This window comes from Serinus canaria, chromosome Z, assembly GCF_022539315.1.
Source record: "Serinus canaria isolate serCan28SL12 chromosome Z, serCan2020, whole genome shotgun sequence".
NCBI lineage: Eukaryota > Metazoa > Chordata > Aves > Passeriformes > Fringillidae > Serinus > Serinus canaria.
In genome coordinates, this window is record NC_066343.1 from 4531558 (window position 1) to 4547157 (window position 15600).

The 15600-nt window shown below is 42.1% G+C and overlaps 1 protein-coding gene across 1 annotated transcript in view; it reads right to left on the reverse strand.

The window, feature by feature from the left end:
- Positions 1 to 14803, reverse strand: part of TRPM6 (transient receptor potential cation channel subfamily M member 6) — an 83182-nt gene extending 68379 nt beyond the window's left edge. Inside the window, exons 1-3 of the mRNA XM_050986918.1 lie at positions 14720 to 14803; positions 7642 to 7721; positions 6803 to 6841 (exon numbers count right to left, since the gene is read on the reverse strand). Of these exons, the coding sequence (XP_050842875.1) occupies positions 6803 to 6841; positions 7642 to 7721; positions 14720 to 14803 (203 nt within the window). The remainder of the gene's footprint in view (positions 1 to 6802; positions 6842 to 7641; positions 7722 to 14719) is intronic.
- Between the last annotated feature and the right edge of the window lie 797 nt (positions 14804 to 15600).

Below are 15600 nucleotides of genomic sequence, written 5' to 3' on the forward strand. Positions count from 1 at the left end.
CCAATGCCCCTGTCAATGCTCAGATCCTGGAACAGGCATCCCAGCTGCTTGGCTTCACTGCCATCGAGTTTCATATCGTGGGCCACAACACCCAAGCATCAGAGCAGCCAGGTCATCTAACTGGCAGCTGAAATCTTTTCACATATCTCACAACTCACCCAGGGATAGGGATCAGGGGATCTGGCCCTCCCTCTTCCTCCTGTCATGAGGGCCCTACTTCCTCTTCAACCTACGAAGTGAACTGATTTGGTCTTGGATTTCTTCATTTGTAAGAGCAACCACTGCTGGCATGGGCTGTTCCTCTGGTTCAGGTGGAGATGAGCAGCCACAGTGATTCTTGCTTTGCTTTCCCTGTCCTCCTCCTGAGGGCACATTGAGCAGTGTTCAATAAAGAGCAGTCAGAGCCCAGCACGTTGCATAACTTTGCACCTCTCTGGAACTGCCACAGCATTTTTCCATTATATATTTTGTCATTTTAACAGGGTCCTGTAGTTGATCAGGGGTGACCTTCCAAATCACTGGAGTAGTCTTCCAAATATTGGCACATGTCCTTCCACATTGCATGCCACTCATGATTGTCCATCCTTGGGGCAGAACTCTGAATAACCCTCCCAGAAATCTTTCTTGACTCTAACCATGGTTTAGACCATACTGGGGGACCTGGCAGACTTAGCAGCAAGAACATGGTTTCCTCAACATCCAAAAGAAATTCAAAAGTCTCCAAAGCTGTTGTAACAGGCCTGAAGGAGGAAAAAGGGACAAAAAGCTGGAGAAAATCATCCATGGACTTGATGCAATTATTAAGGGACTCCCAAAGGTTGCACCCAAGATCAGGTTAGGAGAGCAACACTGAACACACATCACAAATGACCCTCATTGCCCTTGATGCTATGATGCCATAAGCTGATATCACACAGTAGAGCAACAAAGCAATCTTGATTCTTCCCACTACTTAGGGAAAGAGCGTTGGAAGGAGCGCAAATGGCATCATACACAGCCCCGGGTACCGCAGCCACATGAACAGACCTAGTAACACTGTGACCAGTGACTCTATACCTACTGTGACAAACACCCACATAAAATTTGTTTCCAAGTGGCTCTGCTATCTCAGCTCTTCCAGCTGCACATTAGGTGCCAAATAAGGCTGCCATGTTTTAGGAATGGTATTCCATGGTTTAGGAAGACATTGAGACACTTGAATGCATCCAGAGGAGGGCAACAAGGCTGGTGAGGGGCTCGGAACACCAGCCCCATGAGGAATAACTGAGGGAGCTGGGAGTGTTTAGCCTGAAGAAAAGGGGATTCAGAGGTGACCTTATCACTCTGTACAACTTCCTGAAACATGGTTGTAGTTATGTGGGGGTTGGTCTCTTTCATCAGGCAGCAATGGACAGAACAAGAGGACACAGTCTTGAGCTGCACCAAGGAAAGTTTGCGTTGGATGTTAGAAAAACGTTTTTTACTGATAAAGTGATAAAGTACTGGGATCATATGCGGGGATGTGGTGGAGTCACCATCCCTGGACGTGCTTAAAAAAAGACTGGATGTGGCAGTTGGTACCATGCTTTTGTTAAGGTGGTGTTAGGGCATGGCTTGGACTCAATGATCTTAAAGGTCTCCTCCAACCTCATGATTCTGTAATTCCCAAATTCAGTGTTCCCACTGATATATGTCAAACCTTGCCCCATTCTCTCGCTCCTCCTCCTCCTCTCCCTGTCCTTCCCTCTGCTGGGGCCAGAGAGGAGAACTGGAGGCACAAAAGGTAAAGAACATGGGTTGAGATAAGAACAGTTTGCTGGAAACAGCAGCGAGAAAAGGAAATGAACAGCAACAACAAACTGATGACAAGGGGCACAAAAAATGAACGATTCACAGGGAAAACCCCTGGCAATAGACAAGACAGCACTACCTTGACCCAGAAGGGTCCCCTGCTCCCCAGAAGGGATTCCCTTTCCCCCAAGCCTTGGCAATGACCTGACATGGCCAAGAACAACCTCTGGGCCCTAGCCAGGCCCCTGGTTGGCTTCTGACAGTAACTAACCCTGTCCTCATCAGAAACAGGACAGAAAGATACCAGAAACTCAGCTTGCATTAAAGCTTTGCATCTGGAATAACAACCCAGATTCCAAATTCAGTCATTACTCTCACACAGGCTTCAACAGGCTTCAGTCTCTCCTACAGGATTAACTTCAGTGTAATTTATAGTGACAGCTGACAGTCCAGGTCTCCTTAGACATTTCAGAAGTTAATATACCCTAGGAAATGGAGATAAATTCTTCACTTACTTCTCTTTTAAGAGACCAAACATCCTCCAACAACCCAAATGCATCTGCCTCAGGCCTCAGCTGTACCACTTGTCCCTTTAGGGGCAGCTTAGATGTAAACATCTGCAAGACTCTGGAGATGAGCATTCTAAAAGAGAGTCTTCAGTGGAGATGAGTGAGAGCTAACTGGTGAAAAAAATAAATTAAAAAAAAAAAACAACCAACTAACAAAGCAACCAAAACCAAACCCCAAAACAACTGGAAGGAAATGCAGGAGGCGAGCCACTTTAGTAAGGTACTTCCTGATACCCAGAAGGTCAGCACTCAGTTTTTCAACCCAGGCGAATTGTGCTTGGTTGATTCAATGCTCTGCCAAAGCAAATTGGAGAAGGAAGTTTCCTACACTCCGGGACACAGGGCTCAAGGTGGAGTGGCATTAGCAGGCTGAGATGATGTTTAGCACAGGAGCACTTGTTTCACACACAGGTCAGGCTGCACCCCAGGGTGCTGAGGGAGGTGGCTGATGCCCATGTACTGCCAGATTCCAAGGCCGTGAAGATCACGGTGTCCCAAATAACTGGAGAACAGTAAAGGTCACGCATGTAATAACTGAGATTCAGTTTGTGTTGAGTTGGGGTTGAGTAGATTGCTGTGACCTTGGGAGGGGGAGCTGTTGTTCTGGGGGGTTGGTCGGTGTTCTGTGCAGGTTCTGGGGGGCCCAGGATGCGGCAGGGGGACGGAGTGGTGTCCAGAGACAGGGACAGTGCAGTGGGACCAGCGCCCAGGAAGGTGATTGGACGAAAGACCCAACCAATCATTCGATGCCCCAAGGAAATGATTGGTCAGGAATGAACGGCAGTAAAGACCAATAGGGACACCAGAAACAAGCCAATCACTGCACGGATCCAAAACCCACCAATCCTGGACCTGAGGGGGGTATAAAAACGAGAGTTCAGTTAAGTTCGGGGTTCTTTTGAGGAACACGCTTCCTGGAGAGCGCAGTGTATGAGAGTTAGACACACTGTTATTTTTTTGACTTGTTGTGTGGGGACCTGAGCCTATCTCGTGCCTTCCATCTCCTGTAGCTCCTTTTAAATAAACAGGAGCCTTTTTCTCTCAAGAAAGTCTGGCCTTGTTCATCCATAACAATGCCTGCCTTCAAGAACAGGCAAAAGCCCACACTGTGGACCAACAGGTCAGCCATCTGGCCATAGCTCTGAAGTAAAATCGAGGAGTGAGGCCTCATGGAGCCAGCATCTGGCCACATGAAGGAGGAAACATTGAAAGAAGTAAGCCAGGATTAACCGAGGGTCAGTCATGCCTCACCCACCTCACCGCTTTCTGCAGCATGTAACCAGGCTTCCACAGCTGGGCTGTGACATTACAGCGTGGGAGGGATGCCAGGTTGGCAGGGGAGGGATGCCAGGCTGGGCCAGTATCAAGAAGGGTTCCTTGGGGTCCATACAGGGCCTGTCCTGTTCAGCCTGTCCACCTGCCACCTGGAAAAAGGGATGGAAGGAATGTGCAGCCCCAGGGGCAGGGCAGCTCTGGGACATGGCCCTGGGTGTCAGTGGGCTGAACCAGGGTCATCCTTGTGCCTGGGCAGCAATCAAGGCCACAGATGCTTGGGGTGGTGTGAGCAGGAATGGCCCGAGAGACAGGGGGCAGCAGGGTCTGTCCCCTCCGCTCAGTGCTTGTCACAGAGCCCCTGCCTCAGCACCACCTCCGGCTTCAGTCCACAACACAGAAGAGACACCAGCAAACTGGAGAGTCTTCAGGGGCAGAGTGACTATTCTGGTGACAGATGGTGGAGCTGGAGCCCTTGGTCTCTAAGTAGAGGCTGGGATGAGATATGGCTTCAGGGGCTCCAACAACACACCAGCACAGATGGGAGGGGATGCAGAAGATGTAGATAGGCTCTTCAGGGAGGTATGGCAGAAGGGTGAGAGGCAGCAGCACAGCTGAAACGTGGAGTCTGAGGCTAGAAATAAGAAGCAGCCCTTTTTCCAGTTGGACAACCCAGCAGTGGAGTCAGGATCTTGGGAGGGTGGATCATCTCCATCCTTGGCGGTTTCACACAACTGAGTGAAGCATTCTCATCTGATCCCCCTGGCAGAACATACTGGATACCATGTCCCTGACAGTCTCACTTACTCTGTGATCCTACAGATAGGTGAACATGTATTGATACAAAGCATCTTTGCAATGACTTCGCCTTTTTTGCCTCAAAAGCTCACCAAACTTCCGGAGAAGGTGGGGGCATCATCAGTAACACAAAAGCAGGCTACTAGAAAAGTCACACTTTGAGCCACAGAGGAAAACCAAAAGGGTTGACACTGAAGTAAAAGCAACTGCAGGAGTTGGACTACAAAACCCAGACAGCAATTTAGAAACGTTTCTAAAACTTATGCCTTAAAGGTGAGATATATAGACAAGTTGCAAGAACATCTCAGATGCATAAGGATGCAGGAAATTGACACCTCACTTCTGAATACTCATTTAGTCAGTCTATTCTAACTGCTGTCTGGGATGTTTTTGTAAGTATTGCACAGAAGAGTAAATAGAAACCCATTTCGGCTCACCGGATGGGGCATGGACAAATGTGCTGGTAAGGAAATTTGATTAGCCACTTCTAAATGGAGTAATTCTACTTAGAGTTAAAAAATCAGTTGCATAACCCATTTGCAAACTGTTTCCATTCACAAACTGCTTACAAACCTTGTAAGTTCTCTACAAAAGAAATCATTAGGAGATTTTATTTGCCTACAATATTAGGTCAAATTATTGTAGGCATCAAGTATATCCACATGACTTTTTGCCTATTGTGGAAAACTACAGAACTCAGGAGGCCCAAAACCTGCTTCACTGCTGATCTAATAAATATAACAATATAACCAGTCATGGAAATTATTTTTCCTTGTTAGAAATAGAAAAATTCTCCTAGAACAAAGCTCTCTGTACCTTTTGAGATACTCAAGAAGACAAGAACTGTTAATATTTGGAAAATGTACTTTCTAGATAAGGACTGACTGAAATGTGCATTTGACACCCACACACATTCTGCAAACGTAGACAGACCAACCAAGTGGATTTATATTAAACTCAACAGGATGATAATGCCCAGCATAAACTGAAAGAAACAACTACAAGATAAAAGACACACAAAGATACAGGATGTCTTGACAGAGAATGGTGAAAGAAAAAAACAAATGCATCCAATGGAGTGCACATTTCCTGTTTCTCTTCCTCCCTCTCCTAGTGTTGTATTTACATTTATGCAGCTAAACAATGTTTGACTAGGAGGCTGATTTAGTGAAAGCTCATCTTTTGGTTTTCCACTTCTGTAGGTTGATTTTTGTCCTACTGATCTTCCCAGACTGATTAACAACATTGTCTGAGGGAGGAGAAGGGGAGAACCACAGAACTGCTGTAGTCTTGACTGAGATGAAATCAAACCTACTGTATTTTGAAGGACAATGTAACTTTAGTTGTGATACAGCTGAGTGTCTGCAGGTTAGCAGGAAGCACCCCCTGCATTTCTTCTCTCAGAAAGACCTGCAAAAATCTTTGAATATCTATTCTTCTGTTCCAAAGCAAGATATGCATGAGACCATTCTCTTAGAAGGAGCTCACACTCTCTGAACAGAAACACAAATCAGTTGCCTTACAATGCCAGCACCACTCTGCATATCAGCCCTTTACAGTGATCTTTGTAAAACATGACTCGTAAATCTCAGAAGCAAAATGAAATGTGAAGCATAATGAAAAGGCAGATAATCATGTTAACACAGATTATGGGACTACTTGACACCAGCTTTCTCGTCACCAGTTGTTGCCTCAGCTATCAGATGCCTTTAACACAAAACAAATGACAGTTTAACTTTTTGTTCCAATAACTGATAATGTATTCTCATAAATACGCAGTACCAAAATGTGTTTGGTAATACCATCTGAATGACAAATATTGGATTGAAAACAACTATTTAATATAGGTCACAAAATACAATTTCCCTGAAAGTAACACAATTTAAAAGCACCAAAATAATGAAACTTTTATTGTTTGCCTTCCCAAAAGCAGGGACTCAATCCTCACTGCAGAGAAGATGAAAAATTTTCAAAAAACGTATTATTGGGATATTTCTTTTACCCTTTTTCTTCTCCCTTAATTTTCTTTTATATTTCCATAATTCTCACTGTTCTCTGTTGCTATAGACTCACTCTCCTTCATATATTCTGGGGTATAGCTGGAATTGACTCTTATTTAAAGACACATTTCTGCCTTTCATTCCTCAGGAGGAGATTAAAACAAAATCATGCACACAAGGTGTTTGGGTAGAATTTTCTATTGCAAATAAATCAAAAGTTATCACGCCATTTATTCTACTTATATTTATGCCAAGCATTTCCTGCGCATCCTTAGAAATGATACTCTGACCATAAAACAAGAAGGATATTTCTCTTGTCATTGCTTCCTTGACTAGGATTGCCTATTACTAGGTCACTGTAAAAATAGCACATATATATTTATGCACACTTACCTGATTAAATTCTGGCACACCTGGCATCCTGCAGGACATCTGTGATGGAAAGTGGATAATTAATCCATGTTTGTGTAGAATAAGACAGCTTTAACATTATTCTTAGAGTATCAATTCAACAGTGAAAGAATTCTCATCAACAACAAAACAGGCTGTCATCTCCGCCATTAACCCCTGGAAAATGTACTGGATAACTTCAGTGATTTGTGTGGCATTTCACAACTCAGACTGTATGTCAGATCTGCATTTCATAGATGAGTTATCTATCTTACATCTGCTACACTATCCATGTGTTCAAAACCATATGATCAAAATTACAAGTTTACATTCTCAGAGCGCAATCTCCAGATTTATCTAGGCCACACCATCCACTAGATGCATTCTAGTGGAATAGAGTGCACTCTATTCCAATAGAATAGAGTGAAATATAAAATACAGAATGCCAAGTTATGTTTGCTTCCTCAGGTCCTAAAGCACAGGTTGCAGATTTGATCTCTTCCTGTGATCAGCAGCAGTAATTATTCTTAGGAAGGGAAAAAATGGGGTGCAGCAGTAACTCCATGTAACTCAGTTTCTTAATTGGATACCATACTTGTTTTTGTTACCACACTGACAGCAACAAATCTAAGAAGCACAACAAGATTAATTGTTGCCAATTTCTAATTCAAATAAATAGTTTCATGTAAAACAGACTGGGGACGGGATCCATGAAAACCTGTAGACAGCAATCATTGCCTATGACACTAAAAAACACCATCCAAACCAAACTCAATGCCCATAAAAAATTATTCTGATTCTTTTTAAATGTAACAGAAAAATAGAAAATTTCCTTGCTTTACCTGTGTGGTTCTTTTAAGCTGGGAATAATGTGGGCACATTCTCTTTTACTGAAGGCCTCTTCGATCCAAGATTTGGGGGGCTAAAAAGACATTTCAAATATAAATGCATTCTTGAACTTTGGAACATGATATCAAAAATTGCACTGTAATGACAATGTGGCTGTATATAGATATCTCAGAACTATTCCCATCATGTTGTGTGTAAGACTACATGCTGAAGCTACAGCAGTTCTAGCCCTTCAACTCCAAGCTTTACAGAATTCCCCAAGAAGATCAATATTCGATTTTATTGCCACCATGAGAATTATTTAGATGTTCTGTTAAACACATGTACAATAGAGAAAGTGGGAAGGATTAATCAAAATTGCTTTAAGTATTGTATTCGTCTTCTGTCGGCAGACTAGCAAACTGCAGTCTTACTAAAGCCGTATGAAAAAAGGCAAGATTTTAATTTTATCTGAAAGAGGTCGTTGAGTCCTTCTTTTATTATTCTTCACAGAGTCAAGAACAGATGCATTCTGGTTACCTTTTCCTGGGTCTAGAGTGAAATGCAGAAGCAGGGACCCAGCACTTGGGGTGGGCTTTCTCCCCTGCCTCCTGGGGTGCTGTGTCAGTGATGCCTGTTACAGCTCAGCAAAATGAACAGCCACTATGGCACACTGATTTTTTTCAAAGAATCTCCCTGTACATTTTTAACCTTTCTCTTTAGGTTTATCAGGACCAAATTCCCTGAAAGGAGTAGTAACTGCTGGATGCTGAACTTTGAAATCTCTGGGACTTAATTAGGTAATTATTCTTAATTTTTATAGGTAAAATCTTCACTGAGTATGTACAATTTACAGCAGAACCTTAATATTAATTTCTCAACCTAAGGCTTTACTTAGACTTTTAGACTGATTATATCATTAGGAAAAGGGGTTTGAAAACTTCGTGCTTTTTTACAGTCATCTATGACTTCAGGGCTAGGCAAATAAAAATGGAAAGAGGAGACTTCTGAACTGCAGGCTTTTCTAGTCTAGCTCTTGATTCCTAGTCTTGTAAAAGACTTCTGTCACATGTACACCTCCTTTCACAAAACTCTGACTAATATTCTGAAACTGTCATAATTTAATTACATTTCAACAAAAAATTAAAATATTCCCTGTCACTACAATGAGGTACATCTATCTCTGCCATCATTGACATTTATCCTTTTCACCACCAAATCCTAAAAGAGACAAAAATACAACTACACACTCCTTCTGACTGGCAAATTTCTGCTCTGATATACCAAAGACCTGAAGCCAAGTTCATATTGCAGCTTTCCTCCTACTTTTTCTTCTAAGGAAGTCCTGAGACCTGTGTCTGGGACTTTTGGCTTCTCTTTTCTCACCAGTCTGAGGATTACGTTTGCTGCTTATAATTTCCTGCCACAGAAGAGGCTTTGGAGATTTCTAGACTGATTTATTCAATGGAGTGGCAAGAGTTTGGCTCTGAAATTTAAGGCACATGAGTAGTTTTTAGAAAATTGCTTTTAATCACTTTTCCAATATCTTTAATGTCTGAGATCCTTGCATAATATGGTATTAAAGGGACATTGCCAGGTCAAAATGTTCAAAAATTAAGATTTCCAGAAGTAAAGAAAGAGATCAGATTGTAATATATAAGGAAACATATGCACCACCCATTTCTTTAAAATTCTTTCTGTTGATCAATGACAGCAGACAAAATCTAAAAACCCAGCCTAGCACAGAGGTCCTTCAAAATGCAGGGGTGCTATCAACAAGGAGACTGACTGTGCCACCATCCCACTGGGGTGTCTGGGCAGGTGCAGAGAGCTTGACTCAGCAGCCTCCAGGGACAGGGCAACACAGCCCTGTGATGCCCAGCTGTGCTGCTCCCCTCACTGATTTCACCACCACCCATCCAGCAAAAATGCATGAATGCTTCAATTTTTGCTTCTGCTTTCTTCTGCCTCAGCCCACACCCCCCTCCACCACCATTCCTGCAAAGACTTGCTGAAGCCAAAACCTGTAGGTGCATTATGACAAATAAACACTGCCAAGCAGGGGGTTAGTGTCTGCTCTCCCTGCTCTGAAATTTGCTTTACTAAACCAAGAGCAGCAGGAAATATTCAGCTCCTTCAAGACCAGACAATAAACACTGCTCACTGGTCAAGTACCAAACTCAGGAAAATTAGCTTACACTGTGAATACAAAACAACAATCTTTTAGTATCTTTAGCTGTACTTATGCCTGCTTTAGGGTGCAAGGCACAGATACACATATTTTCTAATGAAACACCATGCTGCTCTGGACACTTTTCAATTCCCTGCAAAAGAAAACTAGAAGGCACACATCTCTGTGCAGAATAATGTCACCCATTATTGAAACACAATCAATTTTTGGACAAAACAACAGCAATTGCTTTTAATGACACATTGTTGCTCCAGACAGGTGCAGATAATTAGAAATCACACAATGACTAGCCAGTTTACATAACAGGTTAGTTCATTTAGGCAAAGTACAGTTATGCTGGAAACTAGGCAGAACAATCAAGTTGTAAGTAGCTTACTGAAACTGCAACAAATTTGTACTGATAACAGAGAAACACAGTGCCTTAGCCAAAACAGTATTTCAAGAGCTGAAAAGTTCTGTCAAGCACCATACCTCAGCTCTTCATGCACTCTCTGTTTAATGAAGCCACTACACAATGTCACTTCCAAAGATCTGGGGTTTTCTAAAGGATCTTAACTACTAGTGCCAGGTTTCTATTTCTGCATTGTTGAAAAGATTTGTCAAAATATTAGCAAAATAAAAAAGCATTTAAAAATTTTGAATCATATACAACTTTTATAAAGCCTTTTCTTACCCTCAAAATAATTAGATGAAAGCAAACACTCTTTAAAAAAGCAATAGATGATCATGGGGCTAACAGAATCGCCTCAGTACTCAAGCATACCTGCAAAAATCCTTGCTAATGATGTTAATAATCATAAATATCTGAAAGATCCAAATTGACTTTCAGTGCCTGTGAAGGAGGGAGGTACTATTTTCAGGTGTTTGTGAGAAGTTAGTATGGTGCAGTCTGTGACAAACCTTTATTCAAATACATCAGAGAAGGGAAAGAACTTCCTCTTATTACAGGTAGTGCAAGAATCCACTGCAAGCAGAGCATCCTAAAATTTCTTATACCCTTTCCAAATTAACTTCACATGTAGCAAGTCACTTGCAGTAGCATTACATACCTGAAATGTACCAGAGCTCCTGTAAGCTAGTACTCAAGACTATTTCACAAGAGCTTGGGGCTTAAGCACGCTGGTATATCTTGAACCCTTCCTTACCCCTGAAAACTCTACATGGCTTCATTACCAACTGGTTAAATTACTGCCAGCATTAAAGAGATTTCCAACCTAACAGGCTGTCTCACACAACCTTTTCAGACCAGGAACTTAGTGGTTCAGCACCCACTCCATGCATGCTTATGGTATGAAGTAATATAACAGTTGATTGCTAAACAAAGAACACCACTCTGGATCCATGGAGGGTAGAAAAACATTGCAAAACTCCAGGGTCACATGTAGTAAAATAAGAACTCATGAGAGGTTTTCAATGGCCTCTCAGGTCTTGTAGAGTTTCCTTGTGTTCAGGCTACACTGTCATAGGACAACCAACTGGCTCTGTAACGCAGACATGCTATGGTTCCTCTGATCTCCATTACTACAAAACAGTGGTGCATCTGTTCCTAACTAGCAGCTTTTGCTTTTCTAGTCCTTCTTACCTACTTCTTTTCCCCAGTGTTCAAGATTCTACACATTATGGAAATGCACAACAACAAGCAATAGAATTCATCAGAAAATTTTCATCACTAAAATTCACTAAGATTTGAAAGATATTGTGCAAATAATTTCATTTGAATACTTTCACTGTCCACCTGTCCACCATGGCAAATCATAAAACAACTGTCAGGTAATCTCAGAGTGCCTTTGCAAGCAGACTGCAGATTCAGTAGCACTGAGAAACTTTTCTATTTTCCCCTTTTAAAGACAGTACCTAATTTCAGGTCACAGCAGAATTTCTGAGACTATTTCCCAGTAACCAATTCAACCTCATCCACTAGAAACATATTCTTAGGTGTTCACAAATACTGCACAAACACTAACAGAAGTCACCTGTGCTTGCAGGATAAATGCAGACCCAAGTCAGAGAAGGATAACAGAACTTCTTATAACTAGTCAGTCATTCAGAAGAGAGATTTTAGGGTTTTTTTCATCAGAACAAAAGTAGTGTTTTAGCTTTTCAAAAATACACTAATTCAATCTTTACAGAGTGCTGTAGCATTTTCTTTCACAGTTAATCAACTGTACTTAAAAGCTAAGTAGGTATGCTTAAGTGATTTTCTGGATTAGGGTCTTGCATCAAAGGCTCATAAAACTGTTTCCACTATTTTGAACCCAAGCTTAGCCAAAAAAACAAAAACCCTTTGACTTTATTGGGCTTTCCAGTGTGGTGCTTCTGATCCAGAGTAGACCACACAACACAACAAATACCAACACATGTACAGAATGACAATAAAATGCAGAAAATACTAGAACTAAAACCCTCCTTGTGAAAAAAGCTCATCTTGACTTGTGGGACACAGGGAACAAAGAACTGATGGAAATCTTTGTCTGGAATATTAGACCTTTAATTAGTTTATTACTGTGTACTTTTTAAGTTTATTAACTGATCAAGTAAACCTTTCTGCTACCCCTTAACATGCAAAGCCTTAGAAAAACACATCAAGGAGCACTGCTCCAAGAGCACACCCAGATCAGAATACAGGTGCTAATAGAGGAACTCCTGGTTTGCAGAACTCCCTCTGCACAGCCCATGGCACTGGGCTAGGTGGCAAAGGACACGCAAAGCCTCACCTCAACACTGCTGCCAACATCCCAGGATTTTGCAAAAGAAGTAAACACAAGAAATCTCAAACCACAATTTATATTCTTCAGCTTTATCCTTGAAACAGGTCTCAAAAACGTTGCTAAAAATCTTATACTGGCAGGAGATATCTGTGAATTGCATAAAAACAGGTTTCCCCAACTGTAAATGCAAAAAGTCTCTGTGACATGACACAAAATTCAGCCTTCCAGTGAAAGCAGGTCACTGCAAAACCCACTGTTCTAGAAGCATGGTGATTGCTGACAGTTTGGATCTGACTGCTTCATAACTGTGGCCCGTAAACATAATAAAAAGCCTGCCTAAGGCTGATGGCAGTCACTTTGCTAAAAACTGACATTTGGTTTATTTTGGCACTGTATACAATATAATACTGTATATAATCTTTTATAAAACCAGTTCAATGGGCAACATAAGATGTGAATTATTGAACAAGTTAGTCATACGTAAAGATATTTTAAAGATTCTAATTGACAAAAACCAGTCCAAATTGCAGAATAAATTATAGGAGATGCCTAAAACTTGCAGTAAATAAAAGCAGGCACCAGTAATAGAGGAAGAAATGGCAAATTGATCCAAACCATATTTGAAAATTATTATAGATCTTTAAAAATAACCATGCCTTGTTTTACTGTGTCTCTTTCAGAGAAAAAATTTTCACCATTTTTTTAATGGGCACTCCTACCAGTCTTACCAACAATATTTTGGAAGTCAGTCCCAAAGAAAGTCAGGCATTTGATGGTTTTTTATTAATTAATACAGCATAATCAGAAAATGATAACTATTCAAAGCAAGTTACTTATCCCAAATTAAATGATCTTATTGTAAGTAATTTTAAAGTGAAAATCCAAGAAGCCATAAGAAAATGATGTTTCAAATATATTATTCAGAGAGTCAATACAATGCTTCAAGTCTCATTCAGATTTCCACTTTGAAAGCCAGTCACAGAAAAGCAATTCTCGTTACTTGTTAAGCACTTGATCTTATCAAGAGCTAATCAACTTGCTCCTTTTAAAATTGGGTCTCACCTACCTAGCACTGAGCAATCACAGAGGTCAACCACCCACTGCTGTGACAAACGTGTTCCTTCATCAAAGGATTCAAAATCACAGAGCACAAAGGTCTACCTAGTTTAAACTAGGAGAGGGAAGAGAAAAAATTATCTGATAGTAAATATCAGAGCTTTCTTTTGCCTGTTTTAAGTTTTCCCAATACAGGGTTTAATGTTGACTACAGAGCTGACTCTCTAAAGGTCAGATATATCTGTAGTTATCTGATGTGAAAAGGAGATGCAGGTTGCAAAATTGAGCTGGAGGAAGCATGAAGGGCCTCAGGAAGTCACACTTTATTAACAACCTGCTCTAGAAGAAGGTGGCAGGTAGGTAAGAACTAGATGATCTTTAGGGTTGCTGCCAAGGCAAATTATTCTGTGCTTTTATGATTCCATGATGCGAGCAATCCGCACAGCTCATCTCTGGAGCCATATGACTGTTCACTGTCATTTCTATCAGTATTATTTTTGCTCCATTGCTTGTCTCACATAGTAACAAAATCTTTTGGGGTTTGACAGCTGCATACAGTGGTCCTTGCACACACTACAAAATAGGTCACAGAACTGAAATTGCATTTTCCAAAGAAAGAGGAAACACATATTGGGTAATTCCTAAAGAGGCTGAAGGTGTGGTCAGTCTCACTTTTGCATTTCTTCTCTGGACATGTCTTATCTCTTTCCTCAGCTCTGTCCTCCACAGCACCTTCTAAAAAAAAGTTTACCTTTTCAATGCCAGCTCACAGTTAATAATAAATCGGTATTTATGACAGATAAGTTACATCATCAACCCATCAAACATTGCAGACCAACAAGCTAGCTGGAGGAAGAGTCACCCATAGCCTGAGAGCAGCCGCAGGGAACTGCAGGGCCCCTTTGTGCCCCTTTGCCCCAGAGACCACCTGGACATCCTCCTAAGATCTCCACCAGGTCTTTCTGCACCTTCAGCCTCATGTCCAGGACGTATTCCACCTCACCAGGTTTATCCCCTTGTTTATTCACTGGGGGTTGCAGCACTGGCCAAAGTGACTCCCAAAGGCTTAGGTTTCCCTGGGGCCAGGCAGAAAGGAGCAGCTGTGATTGCAGTTTAAGCCAGGCTGCACAGAACAACTTGGCAGCCATCAGCACTGCCCTCCTGGCACAAAGATGGGCTGTGGCTCCAGTCTCCCAGCATGTGGGCTATATTCCAAGGCATGCTCTCCTGTCTGCACCATGATGACAACTCCTCTCCCTCAAGTGGCAGCTCCAAATGCCACCCACCCTTCTGGCAGCACTCTGTGTTGGGATGGTCTCATGGGCTGTGGTGGCACAAGTGATGAGAGAAGGGACAAAGCAGGGGCAAGGAGGCTGCTGTAAGGAGAGTGGACAGGACGAGCCCTCAGGTGAGGGCTGAGGTTGCACAGCACTGCCACACAGCCCTTCTGAAACATTGGCTGAGCAGCAGGCAGAGAGATGGATGTATTTCATAAGCACTTGGGATGTACTAGTAGAAGTTCTGCTATGCCTCTTTGAAGGTTAAATTGCCCCAATACAAGGTAATCAAATGCACTGGTTTATAGGATTGATAGGACTAGGACTGATCAAACCTGGGATCATCCCACCCCGGCCAGGCTGGTAAAAATTTTATTTCCACAGCCTGACCTTGACAATGCAGCCTAAAGTAGCACTAGAGTCACAACAGACTGCCAACCCTTCAGAGATACAACCTAGTCCAAGTCACCTCTAGCACTACGAGCTGACTAGGAAAATATTTCCATCGTGGAAACACTAATTTTCTTACTTCAATATTTTTGATGCCCTTGAAGGGACCTCCAAGACATATGTCCAGGGAAAGAGGTATTCTCAGGGGGGCACTGGCATTGCGCCAGGCTCAAACAATGACAACAGGGCTGACACCAAAGTGCAACCATGGTGCCTACCACATTCCAGACCACTATACCTGAAACCACTGAAGGCTGATAGGCATGCATCTGTCAAACATTTCCATTACTG